Source organism: Aspergillus mulundensis (genome assembly GCF_003369625.1).
Source record: "Aspergillus mulundensis strain DSM 5745 chromosome Unknown scaffold_9, whole genome shotgun sequence".
In the NCBI taxonomy this organism is placed as follows: domain Eukaryota; kingdom Fungi; phylum Ascomycota; class Eurotiomycetes; order Eurotiales; family Aspergillaceae; genus Aspergillus; species Aspergillus mulundensis.
Genome location: NW_020797897.1, coordinates 307,290 through 329,040, shown reverse-complemented (window position 1 = coordinate 329,040; position 21,751 = coordinate 307,290). Strand labels below are relative to the sequence as shown.

Here is a 21,751-nt window from a genome sequence, read left to right as displayed (position 1 = left end):
GCTCTGGGACGATATAAAGAGCTCAGAGACAGCCCAAACTGCAGAAGCAGAACAGCTTCCAAACAGCAAAGATTGAAACCCTCTTTCAAAATGACTCGTCTTTCTCCTTCTGGAGAAGCTGCCATCAGCGTCCCCAGTCTTGGGGCGCTGAAGGGCTTTACATACCCAAGCGGCGTGCGTCAGTTCTTTGGCGTCCCATACGGTAATATCTCCAAGCGGTGGACAAGAGCCCAGCTGGTCACCAGCTGGAAAGATAACTTCCACGACGGTACTAGACTTGGGTGCGGTTTCCTCATCCCGGTGAAGAATAATGACCAGAGAGCTAACCGCCCTGTAGGAAACACTATCCCCTTCCACCCGAGTACGACCCGAAGAAGGATTATCTAGTCCCTGTCACAGAGACTGAACACTTCTCTCCCTGGGAGGCAAATGACCTCGAGTGCCTGAACCTGAACATTGCGTTGCCACCGGCGGACCTCCCCGGTCCCCATCCGGTGATGGTGTACATCCATGGGGGTGCGTTCTTCCTTGCAGGCCCCCAACATCCAGTATTCGACTGCGCACGTCTAGTCACCACCTCAGTTGAGCGCAGAACCCCGGTAGTCACCGTCACCATCGGCTACCGGGTCGGGCTGGGCGGGTTCCTGGCCTCTCGCGAGATCCAGCAAGATCTAGCAAGAGACAACCACTCTGGAGCCGGCAACTTCGGCCTGACAGACCAGCAGATCGCTCTCCACTGGGTCCAGAAATACATCGGCCTCTTCGGCGGCGACGCCAACAACGTCACTCTCTTCGGCGAGTCCGCGGGCGCAATCTCCATCTCGCACCACCTGCTCGCAGCCGAGCCCCCAAAGTTCGACCGCGCAATCCTCATGTCTGGAACACTCAACCTCGCCCCCGCATGGCCGCTTGAAAAGCACCAAAGGCGGTACGACGAACTCCTCCGATTCCTCAACATAGACCCAGCGGCGCCAGACACCCTCGACCAGCTCCGCCGCGTGTCCCAGGACGCCCTCACAGCAGCAACATGGTCCATCGAGCACGCCGACTTCCCAATCTACAACCCCTGCTACGACGGCGTCTTCCACCGCGCAGACCCCCTTCTGCTGCGCGTTGCCCCGCTGCCCCCCTGGCTCAAGGGCTTCATGGCAGGCGATACCCGCGACGAGGGCTTATTGTGGCGCCTCGTCCTCCGCAAATACACCTACACCCACTTCCACACCCGCATGGGACGGTTCCTGACCCCCGCGGAAACAGCCAAGATCCTAGCCCTATACAACATCACCGCTGAATCTGAATCCAACTCCCCAGACGCGTTCTTTCAGGGCCTCGAAGCCCTCATCCGAGACGTACTCTTCGTGATCCCCAACTACATCCACTTCCACGAGCCCGAAGCTTCGCCCTCGCCCTCGGCCAAGCCCAAGCCCCGGATCCCGATGTTCGCCTACCACGTCGACCAGCAATCCACGCTCGCGAACCCGCTCAAGGGCACGGCGTACCACGCCATCGACCTCCTGTACGTCTTCCAGAACGGCGATGATATGTCCGCGGAGCAGCAGGCGCTCGCTCGGCAGATGGGCGGCGACTTCATTGACTTTGCGTACGGGCGGGATCCGTACAAGCGGGTTGACGCGGGCGGGGCCATGGTCTATGGGCCTGAGAGCAAGGCTGTGTGGAAGACGGAGGAGGCGGACGAGAGCGTGAGGGGGTATGCGAGGATGAAGAGCATTCTGGAGGATGGGCTGTATCAGCGGCTGTTTGCTGCGGTGGATGATATTGGGGGGGAGAGGCATCGGTTTATGAATCGGTGATGATGTAGCGGTTGATATTGACCTGAATGAACTGTAGCCTTTGGTATTTGCTGATATTTAACATGAATAAACTGCAGCTTGTTGACATCCAGAAACTTCCGCTGTGGGGGCCGTAGGTCCAGAAATCTGCAAGGCCGGTGCGGACAATACCTATCGACGTGGGCGTTTAGGATCAGGGATTTCCCACCCTTTGCTGCAGGTGCAGTTGGGGACTTGGGGTCGTGGATGGCGTTGACGATGTGGCTTTGGAGTGCGCCGCCTGTGTGCGGGGAGAGCAGCGATTCGTCGTTCTGCAAGTGAGTGGTTTTGTATTGGTTGGTGAAAATTCGGTGGTGATGAAGGACTGCATCCTTGATGGCGCTAGCCGCCGAGTTGGATGAGGCGTTGCGTGTAGGCGAGTTGGGCGGCGAAGGTGGAGGAGACGGAGGTGGTGATTGAGGTTATTTGGGTGGGTGTGAGGAGGCCATTTTGTGGGCTGATTGATCGGCTGGGATGAAGATGGGATAGGAGGAAGTGAAATATTTCTGATTTGAGTCATCGGATGCTAGACACATGACATATGACCGGCGGGGTTGTCGACTCAAGCGAAAGACTTGGGAGAAGATGTTGTAACCGCAGTGTTACTCTGAGTCTTTTGGTATGCCTTGTTCGGAGTACAATGTGAGGTGTGCTGAAATATTATCTACTATCGCCCACACTAGACGCCACTGTTTATCCTGACTACATGCGGAAATCTGCTGTAACAAGAAACAAACTCGACGTACTGCATTGATGGTTTTGACTTGCTCAGCAGCTTCAATGTTCAAATGTCTCCATACACCTCGAACCGAGCCCATCTAGCTCCAGCCCAAAGACAGAAGAAAGTAACATCTGCCTAGTCATACGGGCGAGCCGTTCTTCAGTTGCCAGATACGACTGGGGCAGCCAGTCGGGCACGTCTTCGCCCAGTGCCATCCTAGCCACTGCCTCGCCTGACGACCAGCACTGTGGTATTCCATAACCGCTAAACCCAGCGGCAATGTACTCTCCATGTCCGGTATCCGAGGGCCGACCCGTAATGCCAGAGGGCAGTTTACCCACTAGGGGAAGATGGTCAGCCGTGAACCCCATGATCCCGGACCATGTCATATCGATGTCGGGAGGCTCGGCCTTCCCGGTTATGGGGTCCTGCCATCCCTTGATGAAGAGGGCCGGGAGAATGCTGGAGAGATTTGCTCTGGAGGTAGCGCTGACGACGCGATCGTCGGCAGAGAAGACTTCGTCTATCTTCTGCACCTCGCCGCCAATGACTATCATCCCGGAGGCTGCGTTTTGCTGCATGTAGTACAAGCCCACATCACAGGTATTAGTTTGCTGGTCGTAAGATGGCGTGCTTATGAATGACCATGAGAGTTTGTCCCCTTGGTGAGGGAAGCAAGAGCCTGGTTTCTGGGCTGATACTGTTCCACGCACTGGGACTAGCTTCCCCTGCAGCGCTGGAAGCAGGTGGCTCGCGAAGCCGTTTGTGCAGTGGAAGATCTTGGCCGCCCGCATGCTTCCGCGTGATGTAGTAATGACAAATGGATATTGAGCGTTGTCCTCTGGTGACCAGTAAATACCGGTTACTGCGGTGCTTGTTTCGAGCGATAGACGGCCTGAGTGGGATCGGAGTAGCTGAGCGAATTTGCGTGTGATCAGTCGGTAGGGCCAGAATGCGCCTTGCTGGCTTGACAATGCGCCGGCTGCGTCTTTGAGGTTGAACGTCTAGTAGAAACAGCGCAAAAAGTCAGCATCTGAATGTTCTGTGGTCAGATTAGAAGATCTACAAACCTCCTGGGCTGCCTGCGCGTTGTGGACTGTATAAACACCCTTCGCTAGGGGATCGGAATCCTCGTAGAGCCTTACCGATTCAGCAGCTCTGTTGAAAGACTGCTTGTCGCGGTATCCGATTACTGAGTGCACGTTCCGGACCTCGCTTGCCTGTTCGAGCTCTGCACTGGATCTCGCAAGAGCAAACATCTTGTCCAGGGTACGACTATAGAAACGCCCAATGGCAACCGCTTCATTGACACCATGCCTTTCAGCGATGTCTGCAAAACTCGGCCCAATTGGAGAAATCAAATGGCCCCCGTTGCGACCCGTTGCACCGCTTGTGAGAGTGCGAGCCTCGAACACCGTCACTGAGCTATTTTTTGCTGCGGTATCGCCCTCGAGAAGTGTAGTCGCAATGCTGCATCCTGTCACGCCAGACCCAATGACTGCGAAGTCCGTCGTCTCCGGGAGGTCTTTGGAATGAATCKTTGCCACTTCGGGGTCGGGGGGTACTTGCCACGCGGCAGCTGTTGGGTTGCCGCGAGGAGTACCGGGATCTTGAAAGGTCTGAGAGACAAGGTGGGAGAGTGTCTCACCGTCCATCGAGGGTGCAGTGGGAGCCAACATGTCTGGAGATTTCAGTACGGACATGTGCTATCAAATGTTACCTATCATTTATAGGGCCCTACGGAGTACATGTCCGGATGGCGCCATCTCGACATGGACCTAAGCAGGGAGTATCCCTTCGAAAAATGCAACTCGGCGCCGTCAATGGCTGATGTTGCCGATACAAGAACATGATGAAGGATTCTGGAGAAGTGAAGGTTGATCTACGCCTTTCCCTTCTGGGGGCTTGTAGCCGCAAGGGTCCCTGTCAATTGGAGACGGTATCTTTACTTACTAATCAGCATACAACACCTTGCATGGTTACAGTACAGTACGGTACCTAGGTATCCAGGCCACTATCGGTTGCTTTCTGCGGTAGTTGATCCCCCTCCCTTGTCAACTCCGCACGACTAGCTGATATATTGCTCCTCATTCCACCACCAATGTGACCGAATATACCGCGCATGATACAGGGAGCGTGACGGCCTACCCTTCTGGTCGAAATTCCTTTTTTCAAGATGCCTCGTGCCCCAATGGCGCCCAAAGGTAGAGTCACGCTCTCCGGGGCTATGCGATCGAGAGGAGGATGTTGGAACTGCAAGCGCATCCACAAGAAGTGTGATGAACAAAAGCCTGTTTGTGGACCATGTCGCCTGAAAAACAGGCAGTGTGAGGGCTACAATCTGCATCTCGTATGGATGGCCCCCGGACAGGTCCGGAAGAGACCTCTGCAGCAGCCATCCACGACGCCCACCACGACCCAATGCCGAAACAGCCCAAACGATGAGTCTGTGGAGCTTCAGACTGATACATCATTATTAACAAGAACGCCAATTGATCGTGACGTTCATCAAGTCGAACTACTGAAGAACTGTAAGCACCACTCTCCTGGTCGTGCTGTGCTGACCATACCAAGTTTCTACCCATGGTCATATCAGCTTGGGCAGTCGGTCCTTGCAAGAGTGCCCAATGCTTCTGCATGTGGTCCCGCTGATCTCGCATTCCAACTCCGTAGCCCTGGCATGTCGCGCATATCAAGCATACCGTGAAGACGCCCACCGTCACCTATTTCCCTCTCTTTTGCATGACGCAATTGCGGTTTACAGGGAGAATATAAACCAGTGTCGCATTCCCGATGCCACGGTATTGGTGACGGGAATGCTTATCTGTAGTATCAGTGTGTGTCGCTCCCAGATAACCCTCGAATGTATCAAGTTGAATGTGAAAGATTGACTAAACCCTGAACCGAAAGATTGCCTCACTGCTTCTCTGGACGATCCACCTCAGTGGCCTGCAGACGATGCTCGAGGTCCAGGGGTATTCTGACCCCATGACTCCCCGTGACGCCCTCACCGAGTTTCTGATTGAAAATATCGGTCTACTTGACCTTCCGGCAATGACAATCGGTCGGCGCACACCTTGTTTGGAGATCTGGTTTCGTTGCGTGATGCCTTTGGGTCGGACTGGCATTGAGCCAACTTCCGGCCTACCTCGTACCCTTCTTGATATCTACTCAAATATAGGCTCCCCGTCCGCGGAGACGCAATTCACCCTCTGGACTCCAGGAAAAGCAGAAATCATCATCCAGTATCAGTATTGGGAGGCCTATCGCCTCGCCGGAATCATTGTTGCCCGGTCCCTGTTCTACATCGACACTTGGCAAGGCCATACCAGTAGTAATGGCTGTTCCAACCGTCTCGCGTTAGACGATGACATTGAGAGCTTGATCTGTCGGATTCTTGCATGTGCCAAAGCCCTGCGGACAGCCAAAGAAGAAGATCCCTTCCAGAACCCATTATATCACTGCATTCTCGCTCCCCTGTTCATGGCGGCGCTCAGTGCGCCTGCCTCGTCGGCGTGCAGAGATCCGGCAGCGGAAGAATTCAAGAACTTCGTAGATGAAAGGAACCACCCAGTTGATCAGGCTCTGTGGGGGATTGTCTTGGAGGTTTGGGATCGCCAACGAGAACGGCCGCAGTGTGTACCTCTATCTCTCGCAAACGAATTTGCGCAGGAGATGGAAATCGAGCTCCATTTATATTAGTCGAGCAGTATCCATGCCTAGCTCATTCAAGACCGCAAGCTCGAAATTTCTTGGCCGGCACTAGATTGATTAGAGAAAGCCTAGCCGCAAGATACAGTGGCATGAGAAAGATTTGGACACACTTCTTACCGTCAACTAATTGGACGATCAAACAAATACTAAGGTAGGTACTAGTTTTAGCGCATCCTGGGGGTGCCGAACAGAGTATGCACCTTTGCGCACCTGGTTTCCTATCTTGGTTGTTCTTCGCGAGACCAAGCTGACAAACTCTACGCTTCTAGATTCTGCAGATACCATTTAAGCAGAAGAAATGCTCTATGACCTTATCTACGAAGGCTATCTCATCGCAGTGTAACGACCTCCGCTGGTATCACTCCAAATGGCCGACACAAAGATCGAAACGAAACTGTTCTGGGAGGAGCTTGCGGCAACAAAGCGTCAGACTCTCGCGTCGTCTATCCCAGAAGAATGGGCGATCCCTCCACACATGCTCCCCGCAGAATCTGTGCTCGATGTGGCAACTTGGCCGGCCACCTCTGGCTGGTTTACTCCTGATGAGCTCGCCATCACTTCCCGTTCTGCCGGGGACCTTCTATCGATGCTCGCGTCTGGACAGCTAACGTCCGAAGCTGTGACAAGAGCGTTCTGCAAACGAGCCGCTGCCGCCCACCAACTAGTAAGTGCTTCATCCTATGGCCGTTCCATGCTCAATGAAACAGACAAACTGCCTATCCGAGACCTGCTTTGACCGCGCAATCGCATCGGCCAAAGCTCGAGATGACGCTTTGGCGCAAACAGGAAAGCCCATCGGCCCTCTACACGGACTACCTATCTCCTTAAAGGACAGCTTCAATCTCCGCGGCGTGGACTCTGTTGTCGGAATCAGTGCGTATATCGGTGACCCGGCCCAGTCAGACGCCACACTTGTGCAACTCCTCGAGAAGGCAGGAGCCGTGTTTTATGTCAAAACCAGCGTTCCAACAGCCATGCTTATCGGCGAGACGGTCAACAACGTGCTTGGCCGGACAGTGAACCCATTGAACCGCAAGACCACCAGTGGAGGAAGCTCAGGTGGTGAATCCTCCCTCATCGCCATGAAAGGCAGCCCGCTTGGAATTGGAACAGATATAGGTACGTCTCGCCAGGCTTTCCATGGATGTTGCCAGGTTATACTCACGGCGATAACCCAGCCGGATCCCTCCGCATGCCCGCAGCCTGCACAGGGCTCTTCACACTCCGCCCCTCATTCGGGCGATTCCCCAGCCGTAACTGCCGCTCCAGTTTACCGGGCCAAGAAGCCCTGCTCGCCGTCAACGGACCCATCGCAAGCACGCTCGCAGACGTGGAACTATACAGCAAGATCGTCGTCGACGCGCAGCCATGGCTCCAAGACCCGAAATGCCTCCCTATCCCCTGGCGCCCAGTCGAAGTCCCTGCCAAGCTCCGCATCGCCGTGATGTGGCACGACGGCCATGTCCGTCCTACACCCCCCGTCACCCGAGCCCTCCGCGAAATAACCAGCAAACTCAAACTCGCCGGCCACGAAGTCATCGACTGGGACACTGTCGAGCAAAAGCATGGACTGAGCCTGCTAATGCGCATGATTGTCGCGGACGGCGGGAAAATCATTGACAAGTTACTCGAGAAGACGGGTGAACCGTGGCGGGCGGAGCTGTGGTATCATCGTGCAGCGGCAGAGCTTTCAACGAGCGAGATGTGGCAGCTGCAGGCCGAACGGTCCATGTTCCAAACTCGGTATTTGGATCTGTGGAACGAGGCTGGGATTGATGCGATCCTCTGTCCGACAATGGCATTCAACACGGTGGAAAATGGGAAATTCAGACATTGTAGTTATACCTATCCCATCCGATCTCCGCCCCCCTACTCCTTTTCGCACAGGAAACCGGGCAGGACAAAGAAGAAATCTGCCCCTGCATATACTAACCGCTAACCTTCTTCTCAACCCCCAGTGGGCTACACAGGTGTCTTCAACGTCCTGGATTACCCCGCCGTCTCCTTCCCAACCGGCCTCGCCGTCGACAAAACAGTCGATAAACCGGACCCGGCTTATATCCCCCTTGGACCAGACTGCGAGGCTATAAATACCGAATGTGCGTACCCCTGCGCTCAGGGTTTCTCTAATGGCAAATAAGTAATGACTGACTTGCCATGATAGATAACGAACACCTGATGCATGGCATGCCAATCAGCCTGCAGCTTGTCGCTCGTCGTCTCGAGGAGGAAAGGCTTCTGGCTATGTGTAGGCGGGTTTTGGAGGCAGTAGGGTAGCCAACTACCCTAGTTATGGTACTTTATGGCCTTGTTACAATGTCTGTGAAGGCTGAGACCCGGGGATTAGGGCTACCAACCTAGGGTCAGGACATCCGATTCTCTGGTGGAAGGTACTATAAATCTTGTTGTTCATTCCTAGAACCCTATCTTGGTACGCCATGCAACACAAGAAACTTCTAGCTATACTGTCCATGTCCTTTATATGTAGCAACTACCCACAGGCTACCATTGTGCTTGCCAAGTACACCAGCTTCCCCAAACAGACACCTATATACCCCGACCAACTTATAGCAGGTAAGGTAGACATCCATAATCGAACTGGTACGCGCATCTTCCCTCAGGGTTAATAAACCATCCATACCTCAAGCCGGTCCCTACCAAGCAACCCTCGCCACGGACCCCTGCGGCCAGCGTCTTGCCACAAACTTCCTCCCCTCATCCAGCAGCAACAGCCCAAGTCCAAACGCAACAGGGAGAAAGAAGTGCTCAACCGGCACGGTCGTAGTCGCCAGGGAATCATGTAAGTCCGGAACATACAGGAAGAGAAACACAACACACAGGGCAAAGACCATTACCGGGAACAGGAGCAGGTTCTGCGTGGCGGGATTGCCGAGCGGCGGCTGCTGGAAGATACTAAGGCGGCGGGTGTGCACGGCGAGCAGGTTGAAGAACTGCATGATGACGAGGGTGACGAAGTAGATTGAGGAGGCTGAGTTCACGACGCGGGCGAGCTGGGCTGTGTCGTGCGCGTCGTAGTCGCCGTAGCGGAGGACCATTGCGGTGAAGGGGATGCCGTTGCGCTGGATGGTGGATGGAGTGGTTAGCTGTGGGTTGTTTGGAGTAACGTGGGAACGTACCTGCATGTACCAGAAAGCCATGACGTAGGAGAGGAAGCACTCGTATAGCCCGATGAAGAGGTATGCGTGGCCGAGGAGGCGTGTGTCGACCAGGCGGTCTCGCTTTGGGTCTCGGGGTGGGCGGAGCAGGAGGTCGGATTCGGGCTTTTCCCAGGCGAGGGCGATGGCGCCGGCGCAGTCGGTTAGACAGCTAGGAGCAGGTTAGTTGCTGTGCTTTTACTATAGGGCTCGGCTGGGATTCGTACCAGATTATGATCATCAGGAAGGAGGAGAGGATTTGGGGGACGCCGAGGACGACGTTCGTTACCACGGGCCCTGGTTTCTCTGATCAGAACAGTGGTCTCGATGTTATGTGGCAGTGGCTTACACAGCTCGCTGAAACTCCCCGCGGGGAGGAGGTAGATGACGGTTTTCTTGAGGTTGTCTGGGTGCCAGCATCATGTCAACCTAAAGTAGCTAGATGCCATACTTCGATCTTTTGGTGAACACATACCATAAACAAGCCTCCCATACCGCACAGCCTCGACAATGGCCGAAAACGAATCCAGCAGGACAATATCCGCGGCCTCGATTGCGATATCCGAGCCACTGCCCAGCGCAACCCCGACATCCGCTGCCTTGAGCGACGGCGCGTCGTTGACGCCGTCACCCGTCATGGCTACAATGTGGTCTCGGGCCTGGAACTCCTGCACGATGCGCAGCTTCTGCTCGGGCGTTGTGCGCGCAAAGACGATCTCATCGTATGTGCAGAGGCGGTCCCAGTCCGTGGCGGAGAGGTGAGCGAGTTCGGGCCCGCTAAGGACAATCGCGATGGTGGTGCCCGGGATATGTGTCACGTCCTTGCCGTCCTGGTCGTGGTCAAGGCTGGTGATGTCGTCTATGAGTGAAGGTAGTGTTGTGATGATTCCGCATTGGATGGCGATGGCTTGGGCTGTGAGTTTGTAGTCGCCGGTAACCTGGATTGGGTGGTGCGTTAGTAGAAGACAGGGCTATAGTGCGGATAGTGCAACAAACCATCATGATGCGGATGGAGGCCTTTCTCAGGGTATCGATCACGCCGGGGATTTCGTCTCTCTGTTTTGGTCAGCATATCCCAGGCCTGTGGCAACCAGAATAGCGGAGTGAAGTCCTACAGGGGGGTCAATCAAAGCCACAAGTCCGACAAGCGTCAGTCCGTCTAATGCGGACTGAAGCACGGCTCTATCATTGCGCGAGGCTTGAACGTCGCAGATCCACTCGTTCGTGACAGCCTTCTGCGCCAGGAGGATCACTCGCTTTCCCATAGCTGACCATCGGTCCTTGACAGCCTCGATCCTCCCTCGGTCTCCCTGCGAGAGATCCCTGCCGTTGGTGTTAGTGGTGAGCCTTGGTAGGAGTATGTCCGGGGCGCCCTTGATGAGTAAATATCTGTCACTAGAATTAGCCCTACACCTCGCGGCACTCGAGGACAAGAACATACCCTCCTCCCGTCTCTGCTCCAAGAGTCCACCTCACCACGCGAATCATGAATTTGTTTTCACTGTTGAATGGAATCTCGAATGCAGTCTTCCACTGCATGCGCAACTCGCTTACCGGACCGAGAGACTGCGAGAGCCGCAGGATCGCCTGGTCTGTGGGGTCACCAAAGATCCTGACGGCATGTAAAGGACGGTCCATGGTCGAGACATCGAGTTCTGCCGCGTTGCAGACTCCGGCGACGGTGCGAAGGAGGTCGATCGAGTCGGAGACGGGCATGCGTAGCAGATTCTCCGTGGTGTATTCGTCGCTGCTGCCAACGAAGCAATCTGTGACGAACATCTCATTCTGCTCATAACCTCATAATCAGCTCTGCAAAACAGATGACATTATCACGAATGATGAAAACTTTATACATACCTTCGTCAGAGTCCCCGTCTTATCTGAGCAAATGACCGAGACCGCGCCGAGAGTTTCCACCGTCGCCAGCGACTTGCAGAGAATCTTATTCTTCTTCATAATACCTGCGGCAATGGTCAGACCCATCGATATGGCTATCGGCAGACCCTCGGGGATAAAGGCCACGCCGACGCTGACGCAGCTGACTATGAGGGCTGGGACGTTGATGAAGTCCGGGTGGTCTCGCCGTAGATAGGCAGCCCTAATTGCAGGACGGTGTTAGCGGGCAGGCTTAGAAGCAAGACAGGCACACACCAGATGATGACGATGATGGTCACAAAAAGCACCACCAGCGACGCAATAATCACCACGAAACGGAGAATCTCCCGTTGCATGGGCGTCATCTTGGTTCGCCGCCCGCTGGAGAGGCTGGCGACGCGGCCGAACACAGTTTCGTTGCCCGTGGCCACGACAATGCCTAGACACGCCCCAGAGACACAGTACGAGCCCTGCAGACCAATGTTGTTGGTCTCGAGATAGTTAGAATGTGTGGACTCGACCGTGCCGTGGATAGGCTCGGATTCACCTGCGAGGATCAGCATGCTCTATTGGATGGAAAGGAAACACGCCAGGCACGCACCCGTGAGAATTGAACGATCCATTTTCGCATCAGCAGAGACCTGTGTAAAGCGCATATCTGCCGGCAGTTTATTCCCCTGCTTCACTTGGACCACATCGCCAGGGACCAGGTCCAGCGCACTAAGGGACGTCACCATCCCATCGCGCATGGCAATACACTGATCCGGGAGCATGGTCGTGATGGATGCCATGACCCGCGACGAGGACCAGTCTTGCCAGGCGTTGAAGGCGGCCTGGATTGCCCAGACGGCCACCAGCACAATGGCGAGCGCAAGGTTCGCTTCAGCTGGAGGGTCACCGAGCGGTTTCCACGCTACAAAAACCAGGACGGCGCCGCCGAGGAGGATACTACCAAACCCGCCGAAGATGTACCCCATTGTTAAGCGGAACCAAGGTGAAGATGGGGGCGAGAGCTGGTTTCGGCCGTGCTTGACGAGCCGCTGGCTGGCTTGGTGGGCTTGCAGGCCGGTGGGCGAGCTCCCCAGACGGCATTGCAGGTCTTGGACGGAGATCAGGTGCGAGTCTAGTTCGGCGAGGCCTAAGAACGAACAGCTTGGTTAATGGGGGTTCATCATTCAACTTCATTGGTGTCACTGGTGCGGCTTACTTCGGAGATGCTCGTTTTCCTGCTTGCTGCCTCCAGCTTTCCCGGCAGCTTCAGCGTCGTCAACCTTGAAGGAGCTATACTCTTATCAGCTTGTTTGATTTTGTTGTTCAATGAGGGACCTCAGGTCACCAACAGGGACCGGTAGGTTATGGGAAGCAAGTTTCCCGGTGTGACAACTCGGCCATGATCGCTGTGGATGGACATGGTCGAGTCGCGGCGACAGAGCTCGCGCATTTCATTGCGGTAGACTGTATCTTCTGCAACGCGTAGGTGGCCTTTTCCGTCGTTGTCGTCGTGCATTGTGCGTAACTTGTAAGAGTGTGCAAGAGAGAATGAGCCTCCTGAAAAGCATCACGCGTTCTTTATACTTGTAGACGGCAGATAGCAGCTATATCTGGAGCGGACTCGGGTTTGGAGCAAGAAATAGCTCACTTAAATGCGCGAATATTTGGAACCAAGAGCTGTGTGTGTACAGCCTCATTGGGGTCAACAATGGAAAGCTGATGTGTGGGATGCGTCGCTTCTGTCCACTGGCCCAGAAAAGTGCCGCATACACTTCCACACAACCGTCCTCCACCTTCTCAATGTCGATGTCCTATCTTCCTACTTACATTGCTTACGCTGCTGCCTGCTTCTACCAGCTGCTAATGACTAGCCAATAGCATTGCTTATAGTAAACCTCTGGATTATCTATGTGTAGCAAGCGGTAAGTTATAAGAAAACCTTAACTATCACGTGCTGCGCTAGTTTTAATTAAAATAAGCATGTTTTAAGCGCTAGCCCTCCGGGCGTTTAATATACTTTTTAACTAAGTAATATATAGCTATATTATAAAGCTATATATATATTTTAAATAAAAAATATTACTAAAAATAAGAATAATAAAACTTTTATACTTTTAATTTACTAATTAAAGGGCTTTCTTAAGGCTTATTATATTTTAAAACACCTTTACAACTCTCAGTAATCTAGGGGTACCTTTAAATAAGGGCTCTAGACGCTTTAAAATTATTATAAATATATATTTTTATTATCTTAATTTTATTTTTAACCTTTTTTTCCCCCTTTTACTACTCCCCGCGGTATAATAGCTAAAATTAAGGTGTGTATTCTTAACTAGCCTATAGGTATTAACTTAGCTAACTTTATATAGTTATAAAATTTTTTATTTTTTTTAACCTTTATATTATAAAAAGGTAAAAGGGAAAAGGGCCCTAGCAAGCCTATTTTTTTTTTTTATTATTAAAAATAATAATATGCTAATTTTTTAGCCTAGCCTAATTATAAAAGCCTTTTATAATTAATTTAATAAATAAAAGTATTAGGCATAAATTAAGCGCGAAGTTTTTATAAGTTTTATAATTATTATTAATAATTTTATTACTAGGTAAAAAACTTAGGACTAAAAAGCCTTTACCTATAATATTTATAATAAGTTTATATACTTTATTTTTTTAAAGGGCTATATTAATATTAATAGTACTAATTATATCCCCCTACGTGTATATAATTAGCCTGTTATTATAATAACTTTTAGCAAGATTATTGCCTGGGGGGGAATAAATTTAATTCCTAAAAACTTAGGGGCTTAGCCTACCCCTTTTAAAGCAGGTTTTTTTACCCTAACTAATACTATCTTAGGCAAGGCACCCCTAATTACTAAGTTAGGTGTTTTAATAGCCTAATTAGCACGCAGTGGCTTTATTATAGCCTTAATTATATATAATAATTATAGGGTGCTAATTACCTTTTTTAGTAATAAGCTAATAACATACCTAAAAATATATATTATTTAGCAAGCCCTTACTAAGTATATACTAAAACTAATTATAACCATAGCTATTCCTAGGATTAATATTATTTATATAAGCTAGGTTATTATTTTTAATAACTTTTTTATTAAAAACCTTTTAATAATTAATAAAATAATTAGTATAATACACCACACCCTAGGTATTATTAATATATATATTTTTTAAAAGTAGTATAACTACGCGGTATAAAAGGTGCCTAGTATTATTAAAATATATAATAATAGTAAAATAAATATTATTAAGTTAATTTAAAATAAGATTATAGCCTAAATAAAATTAAAGCTAGTTAAGCTTGCTTTTTTAAGGCATGGGCCTAACCCTAACACTAGGTAAATTACCTAGGTAATATTTTTTTTAAAATAGCCTAAGGCCTTTACTTTATTTAACTAAAGTAAGTATTACTAGCTTATTAAAAAACACTAGCTAGTTTCCTAGTATAACCCTGGCTATTAAAAATATTATTACCTAGTATATTATAACCGCGTAACACGCTGCGCATAATATAGTATAATAATTATAAATTACTTAGGTTTTATTAGCCCTAATTATAAAAACCCTATATATTATATAAACTACCTTAGTTTATAACTAGTAGGGTATAATAACTATTTAGCAGCCCCTAGGCGTAAGAATAAAACCCTAGTTTATTTATTTAAAAAAAATTTAATAGCGTGTGTTGCTATAGCACCTGCTAGTATTAAAATATATATACCTAAGCTAATACTAATACCTAGCTTTAGGCTAAAATTAAATAGTTTTTATTTTAAAAAAACCCCTAAAAGCGCGCTATAAAAAAACCTAAAATAAATAAATAAGGCTTTATAATAGTTACTAATTATTATACCCTGTGGTTTAATACTTTTACTAGAAACTAAAATTTTAGGTAACTTTTTACTAAATTAATTTAACTTACCTTAATTAACACGGGCACGCCTTCCTTGCCCTAGGTAATAAAGGTTAATACTAAATCCCTTTTTAAGCTTTAATAATAAAGTACTAAAAAAAAACTATAATAATTACTACTAAAATAATACCTAGTAATAGCAGGATCTTATTATTTATTAAGTAAATATAAATAAATTTATACCTAGCTATATTATAATCCTATAACTAGCCTATAAATAAGGCTATAATATTACCTATATTTAAAAGCCCTAAACTACCATAGGTATAAAAACCTAAAATTACCTAGTATATAAGTATTACGCGCTAGTAAATACTTAAAATAATTATAAAAACTAGCTAAAAAAATGCCCTAGGGTACTTACCTATATTTATAAAAAAAAAGTATTATATATTAAATAATACCACTTAATATAAAGCTAGAATATATTATAGCTTATAGTAAATAATATTAAGGTTTTAAATATATATTAAAAGCTAATTATTTATAAAATAATTAATTACCTAGTTATATTAATCCCTACCTTAAACTATATAATAAATAGGAATTTTAATATTATATATAATACCTTTAAGCCTAAAGTAAATAACTTACACCATAGTAGTAAAATTACTTAATAGGCTAGTAATAATAATATTAATTATATTAATAAGCCAGGCGTGGCCACGCACAAGGCTAGATATATTTTTAATTTAATTTTTTTAAATATTTTATTTACCTACATGCTAGTAATATTTAAATTATATAATAGCTTTAATTATTAAATTTTAGTTACTATAATACCAGGGCGTGAAAAAAAAATATTAAAATAATATTATTATAATATATTAAACCACAAGCTTAAGTGCCTGGCCAGGCTTATAAAAAATAAAATAATATTTTTTTTTTAACCTAGGGAACTAGGAAACATAAAAGTATTAAATTAATATATTAAATTTTTTAGTAATATTATTATAAAAGCTATATAAGTAATTAGTAAATATCCTAACCTAGGGAGTTATAATACCCTCTAGTAGTTAACTAAGTGCGCGGAGAACTACCAAGCCTAGGTAAAAAATCCTACCCTAAAATAAAAAAAGTAGTTTTTAGCCATGGTCTATAAAATTAAGCACGCGTACTAAACTAGGATAATTAATAATATTAAAAATAATTAAAAATTATATTAAATAATAGCATGGTATAAGTTAAAGCCCAGGCTTAAGGCTTTCTTATTATTAATAAATAATAAAATAATTAAAAACACGCGGGAAAAGGCTAATATTTTATAAAAGGTAGTGCTAAAGTATTTTAATATAAATAATAACTTAAACTTTAATTCCCTAGCACTAGAGTACTAGCAGGGTAATAAATATTTTTACTAGCTAAAAAAAAATCTTATTAAAAAAGGTTAAAAAAAATATTATTAGCGTGAGCAGTACTTCTCCCGGAGTAAACTAGGTAATAATTTATATTTTAAAGGCTTACTAAAAACATGTTAGGTAAGTTATATATAAATTATATAATTAATATTTATAGCTAAAATACTTTTTTTTATTATAAAAGCTTGCAAAGGTGGTAATACTTTTAAAAAATAATAAAAAAAATAAGTTTTTATTTTAATTTTAGTGCCTTATAGCACTACTTTTAATATTAAAAAAAAAACTTAAATAAATTATAACATGCTATGTTATTTTTACTATATTAGTATAAGGGGTATTAAGCCCTTAGTAGTATAATACTTTACCTAAGTGCTTAGCTATAAACTTAGTGGCTTTTTTTACTTATAATATAAAAATAATACTTTTATAAAACTAAAAGGTTACTATGGTTATTATAAATATTTTAGGCGCCTTTAATATTATTTTATTATAACACCTGCTTTAATAAATAATAAAGCAAGGCTAGCCTCGCGCGCTTCTAGGAGTTAGTCTTTTTCAACAGGGTAATTCAACTATTTAACAGGGTTTTATAAAGCGGAACCCTAATTAGGAGCAGGTGCTAATATAATTAACTTGTTACCGCTTCCTAATTAGGCTTAGCTTAGTAGTAAAATACTCCACGCGCGCGCAATATTTTAAATTCTAACTTTTTATATAAAATTTAGTGTTTAAACTGCAGGCTAAACATGCGTAAGTTTTAATTATTAAACTAGCACTTATATTAACTAATAAAAGGCCTAGAATTTAATTACACCTAGTATTAACTTTAAAACTTTCTTTAAAATAATACCTTCCCCGCGGCCCCGGCCCTGGCCATAGCCACCACCTTAACCTTTGCAAATTTTTTCTTACTTTGCTTGTACTAGCTTTAGTAGCTTTAGTTTTTTATTTTTACTATTACTATTAATAATAATAACTTTTTAATTAGGCGCTGGGGTAAGGCTATTTATAATAACCTATTATATAACCTCCTGGCGCGCTGCTTGCCTTGCCAGCCTTTATTTTTATTACTTTACCTAACTTTATTCTTAAATATTAGCCTTAACTTTTTTATAAAAAAATAAATACCTCCCATGGCCACGGCCACGGCCACGGCCTTTGCCTTTACCTTGCTAGCCTTAAGTTTAAATAACTAAATCTTATAGTATAATTAATATATTAATCCTAGTATTAAGATCTAGCCTTAGCCACCATTACTAATAAAAGTAAATAACCTAAAGGCTAGTTTTAAAAAAGGCTTGGATAATATAAATACAAGGCAACCCCTTTACTTATAAAGCTATTTTTATACACTCCCGGATTGGTTTTTTATTAAGGCCCTTTAGTAAGTATTTATTATAATATTTAAGGACTTTTTATAAAGTAAACAAAGAGATCTTATTATTAATAGCTTAAAATAATAGCTTATTATAAATTTAACACTTATAGTATTTCTTTTTTACAAATTCCCTATTAATAAGTTAATAACAAGTAGTAATAACCTTTTTAATATTTTATATAAAAATAAGAATATTGCTAAGCAAAGAATTCTAGGCCTTTAAAGGGATATAAGCACTTTTATTTTATAAAGTTATTATTATACCTAAATACTTGTAGTTATTAGTATAACACTTAAGAAAGTACTTAAAGTAAATATTATTAAGCTATTTTTTTTTTATATAAGTTAAAAAGTGTTAGTATACCTTTTACTTTTCCTTAAAGCCATTTTATTTAGTTTTTACCTTTTTAATAATAAGCTTGTATATAATATTAAAAAAACCTGGAGTTATTTTCTCCTACTTTTTATTTATTTTTATTTATAAAAAATTATTTTTATCTTTATTATAATCCCTTCTTGCAGCAGGAGTGCTAACTTTTAAATAAAACTACTTTTTTATATAAGCCTTAATAGCTCTTTAAACATGCCACTAATATAATATAATATTAGTATTTTAAAAAATAGGCTTTATATAGCCTAGAGCGCTTAAATCATGGTTTATTATTATTATTAGGGGCTTGGGAATCTTAAGATTTTAATAAATAGCCTTTAAATAATTTAGGATAAAGTTATAAAAGTTAATTAACTTATTAATAAGTAGGCTAAAGGTAATATAAAAGATTTAATTTATTAAAGTTACTTTTATAATATTTAATAACAAAAGGCCAAAGCGGTTGGTCTTGTAAGTATAATTTATAAAAATAATATAAAGAAATTATTAAAGTAACTTTATAAAAAACTTATGCATAAAAAATAATTAAGTAAGCTATTCCTTTTTCTTGTTATATTTTAGCTTTTAATTTAGGTTATTTTTAAAGTTATTTATAAGTGCCTGGAGCAGAAATCTACCCCCTAGCAAGGCTTAAAACTAGTAAAACTAATAGTTATATATATTATAGGGTAGGAAAACTAATAATAAGCTTTTTATATAAATTTACTTAATAATCTTAAAGGTACAGGTCCGCTAGGTAATTTATTAATTAATAAAGGCTTTTTTTTGCCTAAGCTCCGCCTAATAATATTAAACTTAAATAAATTTAGGTATAGGATTATAATTATAATAATTATTTTAAATAAAAAAATATTAAAGTTTATCACGCTTATAATAGCTTATTTAAATATTAAATTTATAATTAATTTTTATAAAACCGCGCGTTATACCCTGGGGGTTATACTTAAGGCTATAAATATAATAAAAATAAATAGCTTTAACCTAGCTATATTTATTTTTATTAAATTATTTTTTAAAAATTATATATTAATAATCCCGGGCTTATTACTAGGCGGCTTTTAGTACTTAGGCTTTAAAGGTATATAATTATTTAAGGGGTGGAGATAAAGGGCTGTTATTATTAAGGTATTTAGTATTAAATTTAGCAGGGTTAATTTTAGCGGGGTTAATATTAAGGGCAGGAATATATTTAAAAATAAAGCTATTATTATTTTTAGGCTAGATTTTTAGTTTATTATTTTTAGTATTTATGGCTTAAATTTATATAAAACTATTATATAAATCTTAGCCCATGGTTCTTAACAAAAATCACCACTAATTATATAAGGAGTTAAAACATGGCTAACTTGGCTTGGGAAACGGAAAAACTAGCTATCCGGACCGCTTTTTAACCGCTTCCTAATTAGGGTTTTGCTTTAGAAAGCCCTGTTAAATAGGCGAATTACCCTGTTGAAAAAGACTGACTCCGCTTCTAGCCTTAATTATAAGCTTTTTTAGTAAATAAAGCGTGAAAATACGCCTAAAATTTACTATAATAATAATATACCTAGTATACTATAACACGCCGCAAGGCTTGTCCCTTTTTTTAGTATTATTTTTATTATATATTACTAAATTATTACTAGCAGACCTAATTTTATACTTTAATTATATAAATAACTTTTACCTTAGCCACATAAGTAACTTTCTTTATATAAACTATAAGCTTTTAATAAAAAATATTTATGGCATGCTAGCCTAGGAGGAATAAAATAAAATAGCCTTTATATTTAAAAAGCTAAAAATACTATATATTACCCGGAAATAGTATAGTAAATTACCTTTATTAATAATTAATAACTAGCTAATAATTACTTTTATTACCATGGCACTAGGCTAAAAATAACCTGTGCTATATTAACTAGGTATTTTTTTTAATAAATAACTTTTTTAATATTAATATATTACTAAATAAGTAGCTAAAGCCCACGTGGTGGCCTAATATATTTATAATTTAGTATATATAATACATGATTTACCTGTAAACTCCCTTTGCAAGGTAATTATTATTTATATTATTTTTAACTTATTATATAATATAAAGGCATGGTATAGGGGCAGGACCAAGCCTAAAAAATATATATAAAATTTAAAAGTTAGTGCCTAGCTAGGCTAGCATATTAAAGTAATTAAAAAAACCCTAGTGCTAGCTACTTACGGCATACTCCTAGTTTTTTAAATAATATTTATAGTAACCCTTTTTAAAAATACTAGGCTTTTCTTCGCGGTAGTAATACTAAAAAAAGCTTAATTATAATTTACTTTAAGGCTTTAACTAATAAATAGCTAAAATTTACTAGTAGCACGGGTAATATTACTAAAAATCTTATAAAAATAAGGTACTAGCTCGCGCTAAAGGCCTAAAACTAAAGTATAAATTATTAGGGCGCTTTTTTTAAATATCCCAAGGCTAGTTCTAGCTTACCCTTATTACTTTTAAAAATACCTAAAAAATCTTACTAGGGGCAAGGCTAAGAGGCTAGCTATAAAAAAGTTTAAATAATAATAGTAAGTGCTATTAATAATAAAAATAGTAATTTTTAGTAATAATTTTAAATAAATATACTAGGGCATGTATTATATAAGCTATAGCTATATAATATATTATAAATAATATTTTTAAGCATAGGAACTATTAATTATTAGTGCCTAGTTTTATATTTATAATATTAAGGCTATTAGCGTACTTTAAAAATTAAAGGTAATAATTAAAAAACTTTTTAGGGCGCCTATTTACTAGCTTTATATAAATAATACCTTAATAATTTAATACGCGCGCGGGTAGCCCTTGCTATTTTTTAACTAGGCTTTTTAAATATTATACTAGTTTATAAACTAATATATAGTTTACTTATAGTAATTTTTTAGCTATATAAATATTAAGGGTAATAAGCTAGCTAATAAACTAGTTAATAAAATAGCCTTTATAAAGGCATAACTTTTAAATACTAACTTTTTTAAGGTATAGCTCACCGCGAGCGGGATATATAGCCTATATAAATAAATATATTAAATTACTTAAGTTAAATAATAAAAAGGCATCTTTATAAAGTTATTAACCTAATATAAGTAATAACTTATAAAGCTAAAGCCTTATTAAGTTAAACCACGGCCTAAACTTATATTAAAGTACCTAATTTTATATTACTAGCTAGTATTAAGATTATTACATAGTAACTTTAGGTAGTATTATAAATACTTTTAGTATAAAAATATAAAGGTTACTTATTCTTATAAAAGAAGTAAAAGCCCTAAATACCTAGTTTTTTATTACCACTTTTAATAATATTTTTAATAATAGCCTTAGTACCTTATAGTACCACTAATAACTAAGGCCAAGGCCTTAAAGTACCTTTATAAATTAAA

At 42.8% G+C, this 21,751-nt stretch overlaps 4 protein-coding genes across 4 annotated transcripts; 3 read left to right on the top strand and 1 right to left on the bottom strand.

Moving 5' to 3' along the window:
* Positions 1-90: 90 nt before the first annotated feature.
* Positions 91-1,811, top strand: DSM5745_08016 (uncharacterized protein; the record flags this gene model as incomplete). The annotated part of the gene is made up of 2 exons (XM_026750032.1): positions 91-281; positions 338-1,811. The coding sequence occupies 2 exons, from the start codon at positions 91-93 to the stop codon at positions 1,809-1,811; spliced, it is 1,665 nt and encodes a 554-aa protein (XP_026601036.1).
* Positions 1,812-5,508: 3,697 nt separating this feature from the next.
* Positions 5,509-6,252, top strand: DSM5745_08015 (uncharacterized protein; the record flags this gene model as incomplete). The annotated part of the gene is made up of 1 exon (XM_026750031.1): positions 5,509-6,252. The coding sequence occupies one exon, from the start codon at positions 5,509-5,511 to the stop codon at positions 6,250-6,252; it is 744 nt and encodes a 247-aa protein (XP_026601035.1).
* Positions 6,253-6,631: 379 nt separating this feature from the next.
* On the top strand, positions 6,632-8,541 carry DSM5745_08014 (Fatty-acid amide hydrolase; the record flags this gene model as incomplete). The annotated part of the gene is made up of 5 exons (XM_026750030.1): positions 6,632-6,928; positions 6,972-7,383; positions 7,443-8,099; positions 8,223-8,363; positions 8,429-8,541. The coding sequence occupies 5 exons, from the start codon at positions 6,632-6,634 to the stop codon at positions 8,539-8,541; spliced, it is 1,620 nt and encodes a 539-aa protein (XP_026601034.1).
* Positions 8,542-8,918: 377 nt separating this feature from the next.
* Positions 8,919-12,801, bottom strand: DSM5745_08013 (cation-translocating P-type ATPase; the record flags this gene model as incomplete). Its single annotated transcript, XM_026750029.1, has 13 exons — positions 8,919-9,344; positions 9,402-9,591; positions 9,647-9,716; positions 9,769-9,825; positions 9,895-10,357; positions 10,416-10,475; positions 10,535-10,808; positions 10,861-11,204; positions 11,277-11,517; positions 11,571-11,841; positions 11,896-12,432; positions 12,502-12,575; positions 12,641-12,801. 13 exons carry the CDS (start codon positions 12,799-12,801, stop codon positions 8,919-8,921), a joined length of 3,168 nt encoding a protein of 1,055 aa, XP_026601033.1.
* Positions 12,802-21,751: the final 8,950 nt, after the last annotated feature.